General features: G+C 43.7%; 1 protein-coding gene across 5 annotated transcripts in view; it reads right to left on the minus strand.

Annotated features, from left to right (window-relative positions):
- Positions 1–24909, minus strand: part of MON2 (MON2 homolog, regulator of endosome-to-Golgi trafficking) — a 117930-nt gene that overhangs the window by 19229 nt on the left and 73792 nt on the right. For all 5 annotated transcript variants that reach the window (XM_040408411.1, XM_040408393.1, XM_040408403.1 and 2 more), the window contains 4 exons: positions 23604–23794; positions 18886–18946; positions 17399–17522; positions 2435–2642 (listed from right to left, as the gene is read on the minus strand). In XM_040408411.1, the coding sequence (XP_040264345.1) occupies positions 2435–2642; positions 17399–17522; positions 18886–18946; positions 23604–23794 (584 nt within the window). The remainder of the gene's footprint in view (positions 1–2434; positions 2643–17398; positions 17523–18885; positions 18947–23603; positions 23795–24909) is intronic.

The following is a 24909-nucleotide window of genomic DNA, read 5'->3' on the forward strand; positions in this document are numbered from 1 at the left end:
GCATGTACTGTGTGTAGGTATTGTCCTTGTTAATGCTTATATAGTTCAAGGGTTAAACATTTAGAGGGAAATTTATCCCAGGCCAGAGTTTTCTTCGCCGGTCTGGATTTCCACCGTGCAGGTGGATTCTCCTAACTTATTGTGAGGCGCAGACCGAAATAGACAGCAGCCTCCTAGCTGTCGGTCTTCATTAATCAGTAATGAAGTTAAATTTCCCGGGCCCGCGGGCCCACCTACCTCCCTGACAAGTCTCCTTTTCGGACAGTGGTGAGGGCAGTGTAGAAACACCACTTGCAACAAAATGTTGTCACAGTGTCACCCACCAGAAAACTGACGTGGGGGAAATAAGTAGTTCCCTCCTTACTTCTGCAGCAAAGCCCAATAGATATTTACATCTGCTTGTAAAATCATAAGATTTCCAAAGAACTAAATTAAAGGCCGATGACAAAAAATAATGAAACCAATGCGGTCACAATTAAAACATGAATATTTTATCTTTTTTGGTATGGAGTAGTGTCAATATGAACTTTTATTCTGCCAGGTTTTGCTCCTGCAGGTACCAAGGAGCCACAGCTTCACTGTGAAGTGCTATCTGCATAAAATGGGCTGTCCAATACCTAAATACATTTACGGGTGGCAGGCATGGGCTAAAAAAAACCACAAAAAAAACAAAAAACAAAACAAAAACACTCACCTGGTCAGAATTTTTCGCTTTCAGATTTTCTCCTCGCATCACCATAGATTGATTGGCATCAGTGACAAGCATGTGATGGCATGTAACGTTTCTGGTCCAGCAAAAATGGCAACTGTGGTAATGGAACCGGGGAACTCCAACCAGGTGAGTGGTTTATTATTATTATTTTTCCTTTGAGTCCACTCCCAGAAACCTCAATTTTTTTTTTTTAGGTGTCCAACACACCCTCTAGTTGCTACACCCCTACCCTCTGCTGTAATTGACAGTTGTAGTGGTCACCTGTTGAAAGCTGTCACTAGGAGTAGAGGAAACGGAGTTCAATGCAGGGAGCACTTCACAGTGAAGGTCTGCCTCCTGTGCACTTGCAAGAGCAATGGATGGCAGAATAAAAGTTCAGATTCACGCTATTTCTGATAATAAAAGCGCCACAAAAGGTATGTTTTTACTCTTCCCCCCGGCATCTACCTTAGTGCTTTAGGACAAAACTGCTGACTGACTCACTTTAAAGAAACGTTCCAGGCTTCTAAAACATTCACTGGGGAGATTTAGGGTGCTACTTTTTTTTTTTTTACTGTTTTATTCACAAAAAATACCAATAAAAACGAATTGATAAAAAACGCAACTGTCATAAGAGTTATGAGGGTACTGCTGCATCTGGACCAAAGAGTATGCAGCAACAACTCCTCTACAAAGCTCCGTAATGTATTTCTTCATTGTACAGTGCCGAAACATTGGAAAGGGTTTTTCAGGATTTTTATATTGATGGCCTGTCCTCAGGATAGACCATCAATATCAGATCAATGGGGGACTGATATCCCACGCCACACTTATCAACTGTTCCCAATAAGCTTCAGGGCCTGATCTACACAGCTCCATCCATTGTGCAGCAGAAGAATTTGGTCACAGCAGGGCTGCTCCCATTCACATGACCAGGAGCAGCGCTGAAGTAACGAGGCCCGTCCACTGCACAATAGGCAGAGCTGTGTAGTTCCGGCAAGGGAGCTTATCGGGAACAGTTTATAGATGGAGTTGGGGTGTTAGAGGTCCACCAATCTAATATTGATGGTGTATCTTGTGTCTGTTTTACTTAACAAGGCCACCGTGTAATGAATGCAAAGTTCATGTAATAAGTATATGACAGATCTCTATGGGCTCCATACTCTAAACTGCTGACTTAAAGGGGTTCTCTGGGAGTTTAAAATCAACGGCCTATCCTTAGGATAGTTCATCAGTATCAGATCGGCGGGGGTACAACCCGGCCAATCAGCCATTCCACAATAGCTCTGGCAACAGAACCGCACAGCTCTGTCCACCTTGTAGGGTATGGGACTAGTTACTGTAGCACAGGACCCATTCACTTGAATGGGCGCAGTAATGCAGTAACCAGCTGTGTCCACTGTAAAGTAAATGGATCTGTGTAGTTCCGGCGCCAGGAGCTACTGCAGAACAGCTGATCAGTGGGGTTGTTGGAAGTCAGATCCCCAGCGATTTGATATTTATGACCTATTCTAAGGATTGGCCATCAATATAAATAATAATCAATTTTTTGCTTGATACGTTTCTCACTCTTACGCTGTAATTATGTATCAGCTCACCGGTCGCAAGTCTTGAAAACGTTTCTGTGGATTTGTATGGTATTGTCTTTCAATGATACCAGTAGGGAATACATCAGGATGAAATGCATAATTTATCTTCATCTTGAGTACCCAGAGCAGGAATGTGTATTAAACCCATACCTACCTTGGCAGAGGACATTTCCCGCTCAGCCTTTCATCATCTATGTAGCGATGAAGAACATCTTGGGATCTTTTCAATAGCACAGAAAGTGCCATCCTGGAAATATATCCTTCCTGCGGTGTTGTTACTTTATTGCTAAATGAGAACTGAAGCAATGTCTCAAAGCACACTTTTGAAAACTCTTCTCGCATCCTAATGTCTATTTCAGCTTCTGAAAAACAGACACAAAGGATTTAGTGGCAATCAAAACATAAAACCAACTCACGACCTACAATTATAAGCAAAAATCAATTACTTTTGCACTACGGGCTGAGAGTTCTAGAAAGGAATTGCCATGGGGTTATCACACTGTGAAAAGAATTCAGAGAACCCAGCCCCTGGCAAACAGACAGAAGGTGGCTGGAAATCAAACCCGCTTCCTGATCTACATTTCTAAACATGCTCGCTACCAGGTATCAAGAAAATACCTCATGTCATTCTCTGTATTAAAGAGATTATAGAAACTGAACACTTAGTTCAGTGGCAGAATATGAGAAATCTGAATAACATGTATGCCACAAGGGCACGGCATTAAACCATGTTTATATAGTATTTACCAGATACAAAGTATGCATCTTTAAAGGGGTTGTCCAGGTTCAGACGCATCCTCATTTTCACCCTGGCAGGCACTCCGATATGAGCTTCCACCTAGCAATGTTCCAGGTGACGTCACCGGCACTGATGGGCGGGCTTTAGTGCTGCCTTAGCCCTTTTACAGGCTAAAGCCCGCCCATTAGTGCCGGTGATGCCACCCGGGTCACTGCTAGGCAGAAGCCTCCGCCTAGCAGTCCCCGTTTAAAGTCCGGTACGTCACTGGATGTCCAGAATCAGCCTTTGCTCTGTGTGATTCAGCGCAGGGAAAAGGAGAGCATGCTCCGATGCCCATGTCAGGGGGGCTGCCTGGGTGGAAACGGGGATATGTCCAGGTTCAGCTCTTTTAGGACTGGCTTGTTTTTTATTGTAAATGGATATCCCAGTGATAAACAGTAGAGATGATCAAAGTTATGAAAAATTAGATTCGGCTGCTTTGTCGGATTTCACAAAGAAATTCGATTTGTGACAAATTACTTTGTCACGAAGTGCATTCCTTTAAATGTAGCAGGAGCAATGACGGGGAACAGCGCTGATCGCGGAATCTGAGATAAAAATTAAGGCCTTTCGGGGCTAATCTGGACTTTAAAAAAAAAATACTCACCTTATCCTTTTGATTGTGGATAGGCCGTCGAGCGATCTTGATTGAAGACACCGCATGAGACAAGATGACATCTCACTGGTGGGGCGCTGTGATGTCATCACTGATGACAACCCTGCGCAAGTTTTTTACACAGCCACTCCACGAGCAAACGGATGAGGTGAGTATGTTGTTTTTTTTTTTTACACCACCATCTCAGGAAAAATAGATTAGTTACCACGAAGCGAGAGGAAATTCAGCTTTGCGGGGGAATCAAATTTTTCCTGAAATTCAGATCGAAGTCCACTTCAGATACTTCAATTCACTTAACACTAATATACAGGTATGGCATTACATGTCTGATATGTTGTGCTCCACAAATAGACCCCCCACTGATCAGTAGAATGAGGGTCCCCTGATGCTGAACTGAAGCTGGGCAAATGTAGGAGAATACACATCAGTCGTAAATGATTATCAATGAAATACCTGTGCATATACCGCTGTCCATATACCAGTGCATATAGGCCCCTTTTTTAAGAGCCAGAACAAAAAAAAAAAAAAAAAAACTCAAATTATCCTTGAATTACATGGACGGCCATTAGTTCTTGTCTGGCTGGTCAGGTCTTTCCCCAGCAAATCCACTATTTGCCAGAAATGTCAGGACCCGGACCAGTAGTGATCAGCTAAATGTGATGTAATGTCTGAGGAGACAACCCCTTCAAAGAGGTTATCCTGTTTTATGATACTGATGAACTATCTTCAGAGTAGGTCATCAACATCAGATCAGTGGGGGTCCAGTTCATTGAAGGGGCCACGGCACTAGTAAAAGCTCTGCGTGTTTCCCTGCATGCTGTCTACATTGTAGCCCTAAACGATATAATACTGATGACCTATCCTGAATATACGTTATCAATATCATAAAACTAGACAACCCCTTTAATAACTAGACACCACACCAGTTGTCATTGGGCAAATAATCAAAAAGGTGCATGTACCTCGTTTCCTGTCACTGACAACCAGACACCCAAGAGCCTCTACTACAGTTCAAAATAATGACCATGACCACCCAATATTAAGAGATCTCATTATGGGTTACAAGACTGCCACTCTACTTATTAGAGTTAAGGTGCCCATAAAGCTTCCCCACTCCCCATTCACATACAGGCTCGACCAAGTGTGTATGTGTGTTCAATGGGGAGGAGAGAGCTGTGGCCATACACCCAGCTCATCTCCTAGGAGAACAGAAGGATCAGGGGCGTTAAAATGCAAGGCTCCCAATCCTTTACTCCCCGACATAATCTGCCAGGAGAGATCCCGCTGAAAATGGCAGGTTCAGCCGAAAATGGTCTGGTGCGCATGAGGGCCTTCAGGGGAGCGCACAAATATCATAGGTCTTCACTAAAATTGTTAGTGCTCCCAGTGAGATAGCCGATAAATTTAATAACCTCTTTTTTTCATGGAGGCAACTGAATAAAAAAAAAAAAAATATCACACTTTTGCCCACTCCACTCAACATCTATGCCAGAAAAGTTGAGACAGGTGCCTTTCTGAACATCATATTTCTCAATGTATTTGTACCAGATGACTGGCACAAAACACTGATAAATGGCCCTAACAGAGTTACCACTGGACTCAACGGAAGTTGTAAAATCATTTTGTGTTGCCCTCCCCCTAGTGATAGCTGGAAGAAAAAACCCAGCGTGGATTTATGTGGGGAGCAGAAGAGGTTAAGCTCCGGGCTCCCATCTACCACAGACCCCCATTAGTATATATTTGCAATCCACATCCTCATTTCAGTGGAAGCAGGTAGCATACCAGTTAATGAAACGTGGGTTAATTAAATTCCAGTTAATGAAATTCTGCAAATTCTACATGGTACACTTCACAAAAAGGAACGGTTCAGTAAACACCATGTATGGCCATGGACTAGAAATAAATTGTGTCACTGCTGTAGGTATTCAGTCCATTGGACAGATCTAAATCCTCTTACAAGGTAACTACGGACTAAACAGAAATACCGTACATTTTATGAAATAGGAGGTCAGCCATGGGCAATGCAAACCTTCTGAATGATTTAGAAGAGCAGGGCAGCGGATCATCTCCCATATTTTATACAAGGAATCCGGAGAAGGAAGATACAAGGGAAGATGAAAACACACCAACGGAAATCTTCACACGCAATAGAAAATACTCACACTATAATTTAAATACAGCCTGAAAGGATGTGCAATTCCTGTACAAATGGTATTACCTTAATAAAAGTACCACTGTTCACAGTGCATACGTCACCCGTAGTCATTTTAGATTTTGACATTTTTCTGTCTTTAGTCATTTCTTAAATTTAGAGAACAATGCTGTGTGTGACCACACTTTCTAGGCTTGGACATATCCCTTACCCTTAAAGGCTATGTACACCTTTGGGGGCAATTTTATTTTATTATTGCTTTGTTTTCATGAGCTAAAAATATTTTTTTCAATTGGTCTTTATTAACAATATGGAGTCCTTATCTGTGTACATAGCTGGGATACTGTAGTAGAAGCCTGTGAATTTTCTCTCCTTTCCGTCAGTTGAGGAGCTGACAGGCTCCTTATCTCTGCTCTCTGACATTACAAACACTTATCAAAGCTCAGTTCTTGTCTTACTGATAAGAATGTGGCTTGAATAAGTGATTATAACCTCTTAGTAATTTAAAGATAAGGGTTATTAGATGACCAGCACAAAGTGAAAGTACCAGTTACACAGCTAGAAAAACAGTTAACCCTTTGTGACAGAATGGCTCAATATTTTTAATAAAAGGCCAATTGAAAATATGATTTTTAGCCAAAAATGAGTAAAATCATCAGCAAAAATTGTCCCTGAAGGTGTACATAGCCTTTAAGGCCAATTTAGATGGCTGTATGTGTTTTGCGGTTCGCAAATTGGGGATCTGCAAAACACGGATACCGGCCCGTGCGTGTTCCGCATTTTGCAGCGCGCACATGGTCAGCCTTTGATAGAAATGCCTATTCGTGTCCGCAATTGCGGACAAGAATAGGACATGCTCTATCTCAGTGGTGGCGAACCTAAAGGAGTGGTTCTGCAGGTGGTGACCACAGATCACTTCTCAGTTCCTATGCTTCCTGGATGATGTTTTGGTCACTTTTGAATGCTGGCGGTGCTTTCACTCTAGTGGTAGCATGAGACGGAGTCTACAACCCACACAAGTGGCTCAGGTAGTGCAGCTTATCCAGGATGGCACATCAATGCGAGCTGTGGCAAGAAGGTTTGTTGTGTCTGTCAGCGTAGTGTCCAGAGCATGGAGGCGCTACCAGGAGACAGGCCTGTACATCAGGAGACGTGGAGGAGGCCGTAGGAGGGCAACAACCCAGCAGCAGGACCGCTACCTCCGCCTTTGTGCAAGGAAGAACAGGAGGAGCACTGCCAGATCCCTGCAAAATGACCTCCAGCAGGCCACAAAATGTGCATGTGTCTGCTCAAACGGTCAGAAACAGACTCTATGAGGGTGATATGAGGGCCCGACGTCCACAGGTGGGGGTTGTGCTTACAGCCCAACACCGTGCAGGACGTTTGGCATTTGCCAGAGAACACCAAGATTGGCAAATTCGCCACTGGCGCCCTGTGCTCTTCACAGATGAAAGCAGGTTCACACTGAGCACATGTGACAGACGTGACAGAGACTGGAGACGCCGTGGAGAACGTTCTGCTGCCTGCAACATCCTCCAGCATGACCGGTTTGGCATTGGGTCAGTAATGGTGTGGGGTGGCATTTCTTTGGAGGGCCGCACAGCCCTCCATGTGCTCGCCAGAGGTAGCCTTACTGCCATTAGGTACGGAGATGAGATCCTCAGACCCCTTGTGAGATCATATGCTGGTGCGGTTGGCCCTGGGTTCCTCCTAATGCAAGACAATGCTAGACCTCATGTGGCTGGAGTGTGTCAGCAGTTCCTGCAAGACGAAGGCATTGATGCTATGGACTGGCCCGCCCGTTCCCCAGACCTGAATCCAATTTAGCACATCTGGGACATCATGTCTCGCTCTATCCACCAACGTCACGTTGTACCACAGACTGTCCAGGAGTTGGCAGATGCTTTAGTCCAGGTCTGGGAGGAGATCCCTCAGGAGACCGTCCGCCACCTCATCAGGAGCATGCACAGGCGTTGTAGGGAGGTCATACAGGCACGTGGAGGCCACACACACTACTGAGCCTCATTTTGACTTGTTTTAAAGGACATTACATCAAAGTTGGATCAGCCTGTAGTGTGTTTTTCCACTTTAATTTTGAGTGTGACTCCAAATCCAGACCTCCATGGGTTGAAAAATTTGATTTCCATTTTTACATTTTTGTGTGATTTTGTTGTCAGCACATTCAACTATGTAAAGAACAAAGTATTTCAGAAGAATATTTAATTAATTCAGATCTAGGATGTGTTATTTTTGTGTTCCCTTTATTTTTTTGAGCAGTGTATATTATTAGACTGTAGTATTCAGGTTAGATTGCAGTGTTGGCACTTTGCGATAAATAAGTGGCTATTGGGTTGCAGTTTGGGCCCTCAGTCTGTAAAAGATTCACCGTCACTGCTTTCTCTCTTCTGCGGGACCGCGGAACGGAAGTACGGATGCAGACCTATTGAATTGAATAGGTCCGCATCCATTCTGCAAAATTGCCGAATAGGTGTGGACCCATAAATAAGGTCAAAGTCACAAAACAGAAGTCTCGGATATGTTGCCTGGAATCTTGGCGCTGCTGATCCTAAAAAGTGACGTGGGTCAAAGTCACCATGTAGTTCACTGTAAATCTTGTATAGGACCGCGCTGCCGAATTTCTCTCATCCGATTCCTCTTTACACCATAAGGCTCATTTCTGGTAACCCGGACATGGGAACAAGGGCTTGAATCCACCAGAACTCACTCCCCCAACCTGTAGGATACCAAGGGGTTCGCAAGATAGTGAAGCACTGCCTCGTCCGTTTTAGATAAAATGGTTTATTATACTCACAAGTATCCACTTGTAACAGGCATATCACAAAGGTAAAAGATAAAAGATCTCCATACCTTTCTAGTTTTAGACTGATAAAAGTAACTCATTACATTTTGAGCATTCAAAAGGACATGAAATTAAAAGCTCTTTGCAAGCTTTTGATCACTTTAAAATGTACGCAGCTCGGCTATCTCAAGAACTCCCACAGAGATAAATGGAGCGGGGAGCACACATACCCAACCGGCTCCACAGGGCCCCCATTCCTGTGATTGACGGATGTCCCAGCAGTAGCACCCCCACCCATCTAATAGTTACCCCTTATCTCGTAGACAGGGGATACCTTTATATAACTGGAATCCCCCTTTAAAGTCTCTAGGAAGTGATGCAGTATATCCAGCTCCTTGCATGTGTATAATGTATTGCTATCTTGTCCTATCTAGACCTCCGTCTATACAGCAGGGCTGACAACGGATATGCAGAAAACAGGAAATATCAGCTTACTGTGTCTGCACTACACCAGTTTGAAAATTGGATTATATGAAAACCATGAGGGTCATTTATTAAGTCATAGTGGCGTGAGTGGGGAAAAGTCGCGGGTTCTGCTGCAAAAATGCAGTGCGACAAAATCTGCAACTTTTGCCCCGCTCACACCACTTTTCCAGAATGCAGAAAAAAGGGGGTGTGGTGGGGGAAGCGGGCAGGCCCGGCTCATTTAATCATTTACCACGCCGGTTTTTTATGTGGAAAATGACTTAAACCTACACTGGCTCGGGCGCTGGTGTCAGGGGCGGATTGGCAATGTAAACTACCGGGAAGATTCCCGGTGGGCCGATGGGTATTTACTATGCAGTGGGCCTCCGGCTTAACACTTTAGTAAGGCTGGGCACGGCAGCCCATGGGAGCAGCGATGAAAGTCTACACTCTCACCAGGCCTTTTAATCTAGCGGTACTGCACGGAGCAGGGTGGAGAAAATCTGCAATCAACTAGAATGCCTGGCAGGTACTGTAGCGATGCTGCATGGCATTAGAAAGAGAGGAAGGGAGCTGTTAACCAGGGACACCGTGCACCCGGAGATGACACTGGGAAATGGAGACCTACTAATGGGTAAGACAGGGCAGCATCTAGTGGGGAATCCTGAGTGATCCTTATATTTTAATCACAGCATAGGTAGTAAAGGAAGCAGTAATCGACTATATATTCATATACAGGCCCTATAGGGGACACAGAGCCCAGTAGAGATCTGGAGAAGGGTCTCTGTTAATCCTAATAAGACATATTTGCTGACACTATGTGGCATATGCAATACAGGGGTAATTACTGGGGACACTATAGGGTCATTGCGGGAGGCTCTGTGGCGACATGTTTAATGCTGGGGGCAGTATAAGAGGGAATCAATATTGATGGAGGCACTATGAAGACATGCTTAAAACTGGGGAATTATACAACATTACTGGGAGCACTACTATAACTGGGTAAACAACAGGAGGCAGTATTATTACTGGGGGCACAATCCAGGGGCAGTATTATTACTGTGGTCATTACAGGGGCATTATTTCAGCGGGTATATTAGGAGCATTGTTATTACTGGGGCACTATGGGGACATTATTATTACTGGTGTATTTTAGGAAGCATTATTACTACTGGGGCCACTATTTTTTCTTTGGTTTGTGTTGAGAAGGTAGAGAGGATGATAGAAAAGTGAGGACTCTCACTCTGCAGAGACAAGACGTGGCTAAAAGAAATCATCATGGCGGTCTTGACCGAATGGAGAAGATTTGAAAAAAGAATGTCTTCATCAGAGGAGACATCACTTGATAAGAGGTATGTAGTGTGGTATTCTCCTGTATGACCAGGCAGTATGCTGTTGGTAGTACTGGCCTGCTGCTGTGGCCTGTGTCTCACCTCCTCTGCCCCCTCCTTCTTATCTTAATTAGAGACATTTGGAAGTGGAGTGCTGGACATGGCAGCTGGAGCCACCACAGAGGGGCAGCTTCTGGGGAGGTAATTTGTGCTCCTGGGGCAGTACTGCACTATGGTATTTGGTATGTAGTATTGCTAGCCCCACCTGTGTTGACCACGGCTTCTGTCAGTTTGAGTTCACCTACAACCTTTTAGTATTTTTTTCCAGGGCCACTTTAAGTTCCCAATCCACCCCTGGCTGGTGTAGATTTAAGTCTGTCGCACAGCCTGCAGGAGGAAGCTCCAAACATATGTAGGGGCCTGTGCCTCCATATAACTATGGTGCTTCCTCCAGCAGTGCAGAGGGACTTAAGTGGCATGGAAAATGGCGGTCCTAAAGAGGACTTTTCATCGGTCCAAACATTGTAAGATAACTATCAGGCTGTGTAGAGCGGCGCCCCGGGATCTCACTGCACTTACTATTATTCTGGGGTGCCGCTACGTTCTCTCGCTATGTCCCCCGGTATTTTTGCTGACTTGACTATACTAGGCGGAGTCTGCCCTGTTTCTCCCTGGGCGTTCCTTCTCCCAGGCTGTAGTGCTGTCCAATCGCAGCGCAGAGCTCACAGCCTGGGAGTTTTTTTAAATCCCAGACTGTGAGTTCTGTGCTGCGATTGGACAGCGCTACAGCCTGGGAGAAGGAACGCCCAGGGAGAAACAGGGCAGACTCCTCCCAGTATAGCCAAGTCAGCGAAAATACCTGGGGACATAGCGGGAGAACGGAGCGGCGCCCCGGAATAATAGTAAGTGCAGTGAGATCCCGGGGTGCCGCTCTACACAGCCTGATAGTTATCTTACAATGTTTGGACCGATGAAAGGTCCTCTTTAATAAATGTCTCCCTATTTATTTTAATGGATGGTCACAAACAAAAAAAAACTAAAATTTTAACTGATTGAAATAACATGCTACTTTCTGATCATTCCCTTTAAATAAAGGCATTAATAATGCAAAACTGTATTATACGGTGGGGAAATTTATCACTTTTTTTTTTTGCCACAAACGTGCATGCCATATTTGCGATTTTTTTTCTGCTTTTTGACTGGGGAAGGCTTAGTGTGAGGAGCAGAGCTTTTGCAGCCCACCAGATTTACTATAATTTACGCCAGAAGCTTGCGTAAATTAAAGCTCAAGTCTTCCCAGTCCTTAGCGGGGGTAGATTGGAGTTTCTGCCATGCAGAGTCATAGATGTGTCCAGGGGCGGTGCAAAAGGCTCATGGGCCTTGGTGCAAGAATTCAGCTTGGGCCCCCGTCCTTCACTCAGCGCTGGTGCACTTAGATTTTCTGCTACCCAAAGCAAATATTGAAATGGCCCCGCCCCTTCCCTCCAGTCCTACTGTTAAAGGGGTTGTCCTCTTTTTACTACTGATGACCTATCCTCAGGATAGGTCATCAATATCAGATCAGCCGGGGTCTTCCGGCACCCCCGACAATCAACTATTTGAAGAGAGGGACAACCCCTTTAAAGCCATACTTGGAAAACATTACATACAGCGCTACAGAACATACAGGGTAATACAGCACCACATATGTACCTCTTACATCCAGTGACTTCTCTTCTGTGATGTAGACATTCTCTTTCCTCTTCTTCTCCTGTCAGACCAGACCGCCATGGTGACTTTCAGCCGCGCCTCGTCTCTGCAGAGTTTAACAAACAGACATCTTACTTTCCTACTTTTCCATCCTCCTCCTCCTCACCAGCCCATCCTGCCACCCCCAATACTGTGCCCACTGTGCTCCCCAATACTTTCCTGCAGAAACAGTCCCCCTGAACATACTGGTACAACACCCCTATATATTGTGCGCTAGTACAAAAATATCCCCCCTTCCTTTCAGATCAGACCCCCCATATAAAACCCTAAATGAGATCCCCCATCTCAGACCAAACCCCCTTTAGACCTCTATGTCAGACCCCATATAAGACCCCAGTTTTAGACCTCAGATCAGACCCCCATTAGATCCCCATGTAAGACCCCGACCCAATATCAGATCTCAGATAAGACCCCCATACTAGACCCCCATATCTGACCCCAGACCCCCATATCTGACCCCAATACTATACCTCCAGACCCCCATATCTGACCCCCATTAGACATCCAGACCCCCATATCTGACCCCTATTAGACCTCCAGACCACCATATATGACCCCAGTCAGACCTCTCCAGACCCCCCTCCCAGTCAGACCTCTCCAGACCCCCCTCCCAGTCAGACCTCTCCAGACCCCCCTCCCAGTCAGACCACTTCAGACCCCCCTCCCAGTCAGACCACTTCAGACCTCCTATAGACCACTCCAGACCCCCATTAGACCTCTCCAGACCCCCAGTGAGACCTCCATATCAGACCTCACATCAGACTATAAAATAATAAAGTAACTTACCTCTCCTGCTGCCACTCTCCCTGTCCTGGCTGTCTTCTCTTCCCAGGGCCCGCACTGTAGTCACCTGACCTCCTGCAGCATCAGGTCAGAGTGCGCTCTGTACATCCTGACGCTGCAGGCAGCCAGGACACAGCAGAGCAGGCCCTGAGAAGAGTGAGCAGGAGGAGGGGTAAGTACTGGACAGCGCTCACATCGCTTCTCTCCCCCTCTTCGTGCAGACTAGTGAGCGCTTCCATTATGGAAGCGCTCACTAGTATTCCGTTTATAAGATGCACTGCATCTTATAAAGCGAAAAGTACAGTATCACTGGCAAGGGGGGCCTTCCGGGCCCCCCTGGCTTAGGGGCCCGGTCGCAGCTGCGACCCCTATAGTTACGCCAGTGGATGTGCCTAATTTATTAAGAGAAATTAGGTGCAATTAACTCAAGATCAATTCAATAAATCACCCAAAATGGCGCCCAAGCCTTGCACCACATTTACTATTATGCATTTTAGGCACTCTTGGCTTGATGCTTGCCAAGGGGGTGTGGCTTAGCAAGAAAGAAACCTGTTTTGTTGGGAAAGGTTGTGATTTAGGTTCCATTTACACGTCCGTGAATGTGTCAGCACCCGTTCCGCAATTCTGTGGAACGGGTGCGGACCCATTCATTCATTCTCTATGGGGATGGAATGGATGCGAAGAGCACACTATGTGCTCTCCGCATCCGCATTTCGGACAAGAATAAGCAGTTCTATGGGGGTGCCGGCCGGGTGTATTGTGGATCCGCAATGCACTATGGACGTGTGAATGGACCCTTAAAGGGGTTATCCAGGAATTTATATTGATGAACTATCCTCAAAATAGGTCATTAATATCAGATTGGCAGGGGTCCGACACAGCCCGCTGGCTGTTAGAAGAGGCCACATGCTCACCAGTGGTCCGGTGAGCACGGCAGCAACCTGAAACGGCTGATCGGAGGGGTTGCCTGCAAAATTCTGGCATAAAATAAGCCAACCAATAGGTGTCACAATCTTAGACAAGACTGTCTATAGATGCAACAAATTTGTCATCTAGCATCAGCCAGTGTGATAGACCTGGTGCATGTTCAGACAATCCAGTCTAAGTTTACACTCTATGGGCAGCACGGTGGCTCAGTGGTTAGCACTGGTGCCATGCAGTCCTGGGGTCCTAGGTTTGAATCTGACCAAGGACAATATCTGCATGGAGTTTGTATGTTCTCCCCATGTTTGGGTGGGTTTCCTCCAGGTTCTCCGGTTTCCTCCCATACTCCAAAGACATACGGATAGGAAACTTAGATTGTGAGCCCCATATAGGACAGCAAGTGATGATAATGTCTGTACAGCGCTGCAGAATATGTCAGCGCTATATAAGTGCGTAAATAAACAAAGGCAGATGGGATTAGTAATTCTGCCGCAGTGTGTTTGCTCGGATTAGCTTTTTCCTAGCATTTTGAATATCAGAAACCATTTGATATATACACAATATGATGCAACCTGTAGAAGGGGAGAGAAGCATATGCAAGCAAATTGTTTCACATAGACTGTAAAGTCAATGTTCACAGCTACATAAAATGTGTGATTTCCTCATAAAAAGCTAATCCAATGCATTATAAAAAGAGTCGCTGCCATTCTTCCACATACAGTATGGAATTCATCACCGAGCCACAAAAGGAAGTAAAACCAGAAGTACTGCTCAATTAATATCCCGTTCATCTGGAGGTATGGGAGACAGCTTTATCTGAGTGAGTGGAATGCAGGAATGGAAGGTTTCTCTGCAAACAGATGGGAATTCTCACAGTTCAGACAGTTTATACCGTGGCACCCACAGGTCCATAACTCACAATAAGCACATAACACAAACATCCTCTCTGCAGTCCTGTCTGGGGAAGAGGAGCTGCACGAACAAGCGCAGTGCGAAATACCAGCAAAAGCACAAGCCACTTAGCAGAGGGCTATGTAACGTGCGGACAGGGCTCATTGCATGTAAGGTATGCCAGGCCAAGCGCTGCATGGTACATGTCAGATATCCGGGTGGGGTGTCCAAAATTATATGATCACAAAGACTAAAACTTTGACTGTCAATGTTAAAAAGGCAGCCATGTGTCTTCTAACAGGGGCTTACTATACACTAAACCCATGATAAAGAGGACCTGTCACCTCTCCTGACATGTCTGTTTTAGTAACTACTTGCATTCCCCGTTCAATAAGAATTCTGGTCATCATTCTTAGGACTCTAAATTCCTCTATTATTCCTCCTAGAAGTTTACAAATGAATCGTCAGCATTCTGGAATAAAGGTGTGACTGGGTGTTACCAGTTTGGGATGTGGACTGGACAGTTGGAACACAGAGTCTTATAGCTCAAGCAATGTCCAGGAGGTCAAACGCTCCTCTTCCGGATCAGTACTCTCTCTGGCTGGAAGACAACTGGCTGCAGCCTAAGCCTTCCCTCACGGATTTGATTCTGCAAAGAGACCGGGCACACCATGCCCCTCACTGAATCCGGATGAAATCAAAGGTTATATTTTCTACATTTCTGTAAGGCTTTATGGGCTGCAGGAAACACCGAAAACCACTGTAGGCAGTTTTTTTTTTTTTTTATGCTACACTACGGGATGACCATTAGCAAACAGAAAAATCTCTTATATGTGATAAAAGACCTTTTGGGTACACCTTTTACAATTCTAACAGCAATACCTAAGTATACGGAGTATGAATTTTAAAAATTTGTATATTCTAAAAGATAATATTTCACAAAAGCAAATTCATGAAACATTGACTGCTGGATCTAGATAGACAGTGAATGGCGCAGTGGTCACCTATGTGCGATACCTTTCCATTTACACAGGGATTTCTGTTCTCATGATGTATTAGGGTCCCAGAGATCCTCCATTTATCACCTATCCTGTTGTTAATGGACCAACCCCTATACTACTCAGCTGGGGTCTGGTGGTAGGTTGGTTTCCAGATGCACGTGGCCAGACGATGATCTGATTCCTGGAGGAAACCAGTGATAACTCACTTCGTATCGTTCTCTTCCGCCTGACACCGCAGGGAATTCTAAAAACCTTACACATAAGCGGTATTGTCAGAAATCTCACACAGTGACTCATATAAAGTCACGCCCTTGCCTGGAAAGCCGCTCTTGTGAAATCTACTTGTCCAATTCCCTGAGTAGTTTGTTATTTCTTCGGTGGGGGAAGCACATCAAGCTTACTTTATTTAAAGAGGACCTGCCATAAGGTCCAGGTCCAATATTGATTTATTTTTGCTTCTAAAACTGCGGAAAAAACAAAGTTAACATGAATAACGGGGTCCTGTTTTCCAAGCAGTAAAACCAACTTCTTATTAGGAAGTTGGCAAGCTTCCCTACATAAGTTCAAGGGTAAAAATGCATGTATCAACTGTAGCAAGCACTGTGTAAATTAGATCTACTGTTACACAGTGTATAAAGTACAATTTTTGTATATTCATTAAAAAGTTTATATATAATATAAATTAATTAAGCACCACTCATATCACCTATCCGGTTGTTAATGGACCAACCCCTCTGTCAATCATATAAATGCACTATAACAGCTATTTTACCCAGCTCCACTATAAACATGCATGATATTTCAATATAAGGGGGAGTCAGCTGCTGCAAGACCCCTCTGGCAGTGGCATATGTCTTGCCCAATCCTTTTTCCCCGACATCTGCCGCAAGTTGACCGTCTTCCCCATATGCAAGGTGATCAGCTAACCTTCATCCAATGTGTATGACCACCTTTACTGTATTGCATTTTAGGAAAACTTCAGATATTGCTGTGAATGATAATGGGCAGTTCCCATAATCCACCACCCCACACCTTTCAGACCTGTATGGAAGCATTAATTTGTGCTCTTTAGTACTTTAGTAACTTTTACCTTAGATTCAGCTTCAAGGCCACATTCCAGAGAGTACTTATGCTACTATAATATATATATATATATATATATATATATATATATATATTTATTATATCTATAAACAATATTGTAAAATATTTTAGGCTTTTCTATCAAATTCTATGTCTATCCTAGTGTCTATCCCAGTGCGAACACGATAACTTATCTCCCTGCTATCCACCACCTTGGGTGTTGTTGCGCACAATGAGAGCTGAAGCTAAATGACTCTTACTTTGTATGCTTGCTTCCTTATATACCTGTTGCTTATTATCAGTATAAGCTGTATATGCTATTTATCACTGCTATTATTCAGTAAAATCCCTCACTATTCCTTTAGCAAGTGGGTGAGCCTACTTATTCCTGTATGCTAGAATCCACCATAAAACAGATCTCATTAGTCGGACTGCACCAAGATAAAGAGCACTGACGTCATGAATGTGACGACACATGCTGCCGCAATTCCAGTGCTTTAGGTTACCACAGACATGAAATGTACAGTTTTTTTTACTAAACTTACCAGTAAAGGAAGAGGACTGAGAGTGTATGGAGCCTTTATTAAGCATGGTCATGATTTTCCCAACAAAGTCCTTTGGAATAAAGTTGGCATATGGCAGTATCTCTGAACTGATCAACTGGACAACCTAAAACAAAGAGTTATACATTTTAAGGCTTGTTGTTATGTTGTGCAAACCCAATATTTATAGACACGTAATGTCACATAACCCCGGATACTCCATTGCAATCCAGAGTTCCCCAAGGTGAAGCAGACATTCAGTATTTCAAAAACAGTCCCTAAAAAATCATGGTCACCTGGCAACTTAAAGGGATCTTCAACAGACTAAACACTGATGGCCTAGGATACGCCATCAATATTTGATTAAACGGCTGAGGGGGCAGTACCAGGTACAGCTGCCCATGTAGAATGGCGGAAGTGTCTGGATAAACAATGAAGGAGCCATGGCCCCTTCATTCTGCTTATTGGCGGGAGCACCCAACAATATACGAGAGGTGCCAATTTCTTTTAAACATGTCTTTTGGATTTCCAAATATCTCATTGTTGCTTGAACTTCCATTAAAGGGGTTGCAGGATACTGTATTAAATGTGTAGGGAGTTTGGAGAGGGTTTAAAAGCAAAGAGAAAAAGAAAAAAAAAACTTTTTCAAACTGTCAATCCTTAGCCTGCACCAGTCACATGTGTGTACGTGGCACCATATCATCACTTCCAGGCCAGCAGGGCAGACTTTAAGGGAGTTGGGTTTAGTTTTTCTCCAGGCTTAGACAACCCCTTTAAAGGGAACCTGTCACCGGGATTTTATGTATAGAGCTGAGGACATGGGTTGCTAGATGGCCGCTAGCACATCCGCAATACCCAGTCCCCATAGCTCTGTGTGCTTTTATTGTGTAAAAAAAACCAGATTTGATACATATGCAAATTAACCTGAGATGAGTCCTGTACGTGAGATGAGTCAGGGACAGGACTCATCTCAGGTCAATTTGCATATGTATCAAATCGTTTTTTTTTACACAATAAAAGCACACAGAGCTATGGGGACTGGGTATTGCGGATGTGCTAGCGGCCATCTAGCAACCCATGTCCTCAGCTCTATACACAAAATCCAGGTGACAGGTTCCCTTTAAAGATAAACCATTCACCTGGACCATGATAAATACGATACCCGTACATGAAATGGAGAATTATGTACTTGGGGAGGAATAAACGTGTACTCATATCTTCAAGAAGGAAGCAGGGATTTGTTACGAAGCACAACAGAACTATACATAAAATGTCAGTGTCTTCAGGTAAGTAAACCTTTCACAGAATGCGGCTTGCTATTCCCGTACTTGATGCACAGGTCAATAATCCAGTTCTCTTATGGATCTATATTTGAACATGCTATTTTGTGTGAGCGTGCTTGAGTTACCAGAAAGAATATTGGCATTTTTCCTTCCCCTCCTCACACAGATGGCATTACAAAGAGAGCTCTCTCTTCTTGCTCCACTCACCTCTACATCAATACTCTCGTTTCTTTGAAACTCTTCAATTGAAAGATTATCTGGGGGTGAGCTAGAAAAAAAACAGGAGGAAAACAGTATTACTAGCGGCAGTTCCAGGAAGTAAAGTGATGCTTTGTGTGGAATAACATTTCAAAGTTATGCATCCACATAAAGTCTCTGGATTACAGGCCAAACCTTTGTGAGAACATAACTTCACATACATGATCTGAAAGACTACAGTCTTAAGAAAGCTGCCCACCTTGCAGAAACATGCAGGTTACATAACTAGTCCTATCTAAATACAGACTGCACACAGCATTTATACTGGTAAAGAAGTATGGGGGACTCTGTACTAATTATGAATAATGCAAGACATAGAGATAAAAAAATCTGCTAATTTTTTACATTTTTGATATGTCATAGAAGTGTCGATCAGCGGGGATCCCAGCTCTGAGACCCTCACCGATCACTAGAACGAGTGGTCAGAAGCATTAAACTGAGTGCTGCTTCCGTCTTGCTGCTGAGCGCGAGAACATCGATGGTTTCAATAGAAAGTCTTTGAGCTGGTCCACAGTCTCACACTCGAGGGGGGAGCAGCTCTCGGCTGATTGATTCTGACCCCTCGTTCTAGCGATCCGTGGGGGTCTCAGAGCTGGGACCCTACTGATCAACACTTCTGATATGTCCTACACTCCAAATTGAAAAAAGTGTAGTCACTCTTTTTTAAAGGGGTTGTCTGGGATTGGGGACATTGGTGTAACAATACTAGAGTGACATACATAATACATACAGCCAGGTCCATAAATATTGGGACAGCAACACAATTCTAAAATTTTTGGCTCTATACACCACCACAATGGATTTGAAATGAAACGAACAAGATGTGCTTTAACTGCAGACTGTCAGCTTTAATTTGAGGGTATTTACATCCAAATCAGGTGAACGGTGTAGGAATTACAACAGTTTGCATATGTGCCTCCCACTTGTTAAGGACCAAAAGTAATGGGACAATTGGCTTCTCAGCTGTTCCATGGCCAGGTGTGTGCTATTCCCTCATTATCCCAATTACAATGAGCAGATAAAAGTTCCAGAGTTCATTTCAAGTGTGCTATTTGCATTTGGAATCTGTTGCTGTCAACTCTCAAGATGAGATCCAAAGAGCTGTCACTATCAGTGAAGCAAGCCATCATTAGGCTGAAAAAACAAAACAAACCCATCAGAGAGATAGCAAAAACATTAGGCGTGGCCAAAACAACTGTTTGGAACATTCTTAAAAAGAAGGAACGCACCGGTGAGCTCAGCAACACCAAAAGACCCGGAAGACCACGGAAAACAACTGTGGTGAATGACCGAAGAATTCTTCCCCTGGTGAAGAAAACACCCTTCACAACAGTTGGCCAGATCAAGAACACTCTCCAGGAGGTAGGTGTATGTGTGTCAAAGTCAACAATGAAGAGAAGACTTCACCAGAGTGAATACAGAGGGTTCACCACAAGATGTAAACCATTGCTGAGCCTCAAAAACAGGAAGGCCAGATTAGAGTTTGCCAAACGACATCTAAAAAAGCCTTCACAGTTCTGGAACAACATCCTATAGACAGATGAGACCAAGATCAACTTGAACCAGAGTGATGGGAAGAGAAGAGTATGGAGAAGGAAAGGAACTGCTCATGATCCTAAGCATACCACCTCATCAGTGAACCATGGTGGTGGTAGTGTCATGGCGTGGGCATGTATGGCTGCCAATGGAACTGGTTCTCTTGTATTTATTGATGATGTGACTGCTGACAAAAGCAGCAGGATGAATTCTGAAGTGTTTCAGGCAATATTATCTGCTCATATTCAGCCAAATGCTTCAGAACTCATTGGACGGCGCTTCACAGTGCAGATGGACAATGACCCAAAGCATACTGCAAAAGCAACCAAAGAGTTTAAGGGAAAGAAGTGGAATATTATGCAATGGCCAAGTCAATCACCGGACCTGAATCCGATTGAGCATGGATTTCACTTGCTGAAGACAAAACTGAAGGGAAAATGCCCCAAGAACAAGCAGAAACTGAAGACAGTTGCAGTAGAGGCCTGGCAGAGCATCACCAGGGATGAAACCCAGCGTCTGGTGAGGTCTATGCGTTCCAGACTTCAGGCTGTAATTGACTGCAAAGGATTTGCAACCAAGTATTAAAAAGTGAAAGTTTGATTTATGATTATTATTCTGTCTCATTACTTTTGGTTCCTTAACAAGTGGGAGGCACATATGCAAACTGTTGTAATTCCTGCACCGTTCACCTGATTTGGTTGTAAATACCCTCGGGTTTAAAGGTACTAGGTCGGAGTCTACAGAGCTGGATGTATTGTAATGATGTTAAAATGATAGTAATATCTTTTTCAAATGTGTATAAGTTCACTTAGTGTGTACTTTTTTCGGCTCTGTTTAATTGTTTTGTTATTTTTATTGAAGAAAATAAAATATTTATTGGATTTAAAAAAAAAAAAAAAAAAAATACCCTCAAACTAAAGCTAACAGTCTGCAGTTAAAGCACATCTTGCTCGCTTCATTTCAAATCCACTGTGGTGGTGTATAGAGCCAAAAATGTTAGAATTGTGTCGATGTCCCAGTATTTATGGACCTGACTGTATATGCATGTCCTACCTTTGCCACATATATCTTAAGCCCCGTTTTCATATAGGAAATTCTTAGCCGGAAGCGACTGTTTTCTTATACTCTGTGACGTACCGGGTCTCTTGCAGGCGAGCTGAAGCCTCTTCTTCCGGCTGCTCAGGGAGCCCGGTGACATCAACGGCACTGATGGGCGGGCTTTAGCACTGCTCTAGCCAGTAAAACAGCTAGGGCAGCGCTAAAGCCCGCCCATCAGAGCCGGTGAAGCCTCTGCCCGGCAGTGTGTTATTGTAAACAAAAGAGCCTTTGCCCTGCGCGATTTAGTGCAGGGCAAAGGAGAGCATCAGAGCATGAACTGCTCCGATGCTCAAGTCAGGGGGGCTGCCTGGGTGAAAATGGAGGTTTGTCCGGGTTCAGCTCTGAACCCGAACAACCCCTTTAAGAATTATATACATATGTAGGATATAGAAAATGCATCTTTTCTGATTCTACACAAACTGCATACATAATCTAAGATAACTCAATAACTCCAAGTGATATTGGCCACTAACGAACATTACAAGAGGTTTCGTCCTCACGGAAAGTGATGACATAATACAAGGACAGCCTTTTTACAGTTTTTCCCTGCACAGTAGCACTCCTGGCCACTGGATGTCCCAAGGACTTCAGTACAGTTCTATCCAACACTACTATGTGATTGGGATTGCTGTTATTTTTCAAAGAAATATGTACGTGTATATACAGCCTTAAAGAGCCTTTGTCAGCATGATCGACCCTATTAAACCAGGCATATTGCCTAGTAGGGTTGATCAGGCTGATTAAAACAATATATTTTCTTTTGTTTGTATCTTGAACCGCTGCGGAGATATGTGGACCTTTATTTTTATGCAAATTAGACAGTAGGAGCACCAAGGGGCGGGCATAGCTCTTGAAGCACTGCTACACCCCTCGGTGCTCAATACACTCCCCCTTCCCTTTGTTTGACAGGGAAAGACGAGATGGCCCTGTTTTCTCATGCCACTAAAATCATTCCTTGTAAATATAATTGTAAATCATTGGCAGTGTGTTCACAAGGAATGCATGGTTTTGCTAATGAACTATTGCTTATATTTACTTGCAGTCGCTCATCGTGGCAGTAAAGCCTGTGCAGGGACAAGATTATGCCTACCTTGCTATACTCCCTGCAGCTGCGCTCCTCTGCTATGTGTGGACTGACACGCCAGCTTCACACACAGCGGAGACGTGCAGCTGCAGGGAGGATCACAAGGTATGTATTCTCTTGTCCCTTCACTGCGCTCGGCCCCTCGCAGCTCCAAATGCCTCATTTCCATAACCGATTTATTTTACGCATTTATTTACTCCATAAAAATCCACATTTCTCAGCAGCTATTTAAGATACAAGCGAGAATTATATCATTTTACTCAGCATGATCAACCTTACCAGAAAATATGCCTGGTTTTAATAGGGTTGATCATGCTGACAGGAGCTCTTTAAAGTGCAGCTTTTTTGCTGCACTAATTATAGACAGCATAAACTAGTGGCAGATACTCTGAGCAAAACGCTGGCTCGCGTACACAGCGTGCATCCGGGAGTCCTCATATTCATGAGGAACCTGCTCTCTCTACTGTGGAGGACTCATCGGCATGAGCAAAACTGTTGGGTCAGTTAACCAATGAAGACCAGGCCATTCAACCTCTTCCTGACCAGGTGCATTTTCTGATTTTTAAACACATGCGTCTCTGAAACTTTTTTTTTCAGTTTGGTATGTAAATAATTTTCATGCCTTTTTTTGGTGACACATGGGGCTTTATTTTATAAGTAATTTTTCAATTAGCTTTTTTTGTTTGTTATATCTTAGTTAGGGCAGCAACAAACTTGTGACGGATTCCCAGTAAAGAGGCTCAAACCAGAGCGTTATGTAAAAAACAAAAAAAAAAAAAAAAACACTAAATATAATGCTAAATGGACATGACCAGTGTAAATGCATCATGACGACCAACTGAATAATGTAAGCAATAAAAAAAGAACTGTACTAGAAATCCACATTTCTACTAAAATCCACATTCTGGTGAGGACACTTGCAGTCCACAACATTACCTGCATACTTTACCTTTTTGTAAATAAAAAGTCTTCAAAAGTGTTTGCCAGTTCAGGCCACGTGCTATCAAACTTTCCAGAAGACGCATGTTGTCGTGCAACTGGTAACCCAACTGAAAGCACCTTCAGTAGGGAGGAGACGGCCAGTTTCCATGTGCTCTCTGATGGGCAAGCATACTTCAGGCTCAATGGCACCCTTTGAGTCTAAAAATAAAATGAATGTAATGCTTAGGTAGAATACTGTACAATAGGAAAATAAAATGTGCGTTAAAAGCAAAATAAAAAAGAGTAGTTTGCATTGCTTGAGCACAGCGAGCTGTGGCAGTTGTCTCTATCGACACCTGGTGGTCGAAAGAGTTTTTGCACCTGGTGGTTGAAAGAGTGTGACTTCTATAATAGAACAATATATTCACATTTTGTATACATATTTTTCACTAATGCAAACCTTTATTTAATTTAGGTGTCACCTTCATTGATAAGTCAACATGTAACATTTCTCGGATGAACTTGGAAAGGCACAGAGCTAGACAAATCTCTTATGACCAGTGGGCAATACCTCTAAATTACGGTTAAAGGGGTTGTCTGACTTCACTAAGTGGCATTTATCATGTAGATAAAGATAATACTAGGCACTTACTAAAGTCTTGTCATTGTTCATATCGTCTCCTTTGCTGGCTGGATTTAGTTTACCATCACATTATACACTGATCATTTCCATGGTTACAGACCACCCTGCATTCCATCAGTGGTGGTCGTGCTTGCACAATATAGGGAAAAACACTAGCCTATTTGCGCTCCCATGGTCCCGGCCACCATAGAGGCTGACGCTTTTTCCTATAGTGTGCAAGTGCGACCACCACTGATTGATTGCAGGGTGGTCTATAACCATGGAAACGAGCAGTGTATAATGTGATGGAAAAATGAATCCAGCCAGCAAAGGAAGCAATATGGGTAACAACAATACATTAGTAGGTACCTTGTATTAACTTTCTGCACATGATAAATGCCACTTACTGTAGTCAGACAACCCCTTTAATGGAGTCCCTACAATGGGACTGTTTTCTATAAATGTCTATGAAAAGCTCGTATTCCTGACTTACACAGTTGGCTGTTGAAGAGGTGTAATTGTCTAAATTGTATATGACTTTTTTCCATAAGCAGCTCATTCAGCATCGCAACGTTTTGTATTTTATATTTATAAACAGTAGAAAATAAGTGTTATAGGATAAAGTGATTGCTTTATAAATGTAAGTAGGTTTCTCAATCCCCCCCCCCCAACCAAGTAACCAATTATCATCAGGTAAAGGTACTTCAGAGGT

Source organism: Bufo bufo, chromosome 1 (genome assembly GCF_905171765.1).
Source record: "Bufo bufo chromosome 1, aBufBuf1.1, whole genome shotgun sequence".
NCBI classification, from domain to species: Eukaryota; Metazoa; Chordata; class Amphibia; order Anura; family Bufonidae; genus Bufo; species Bufo bufo.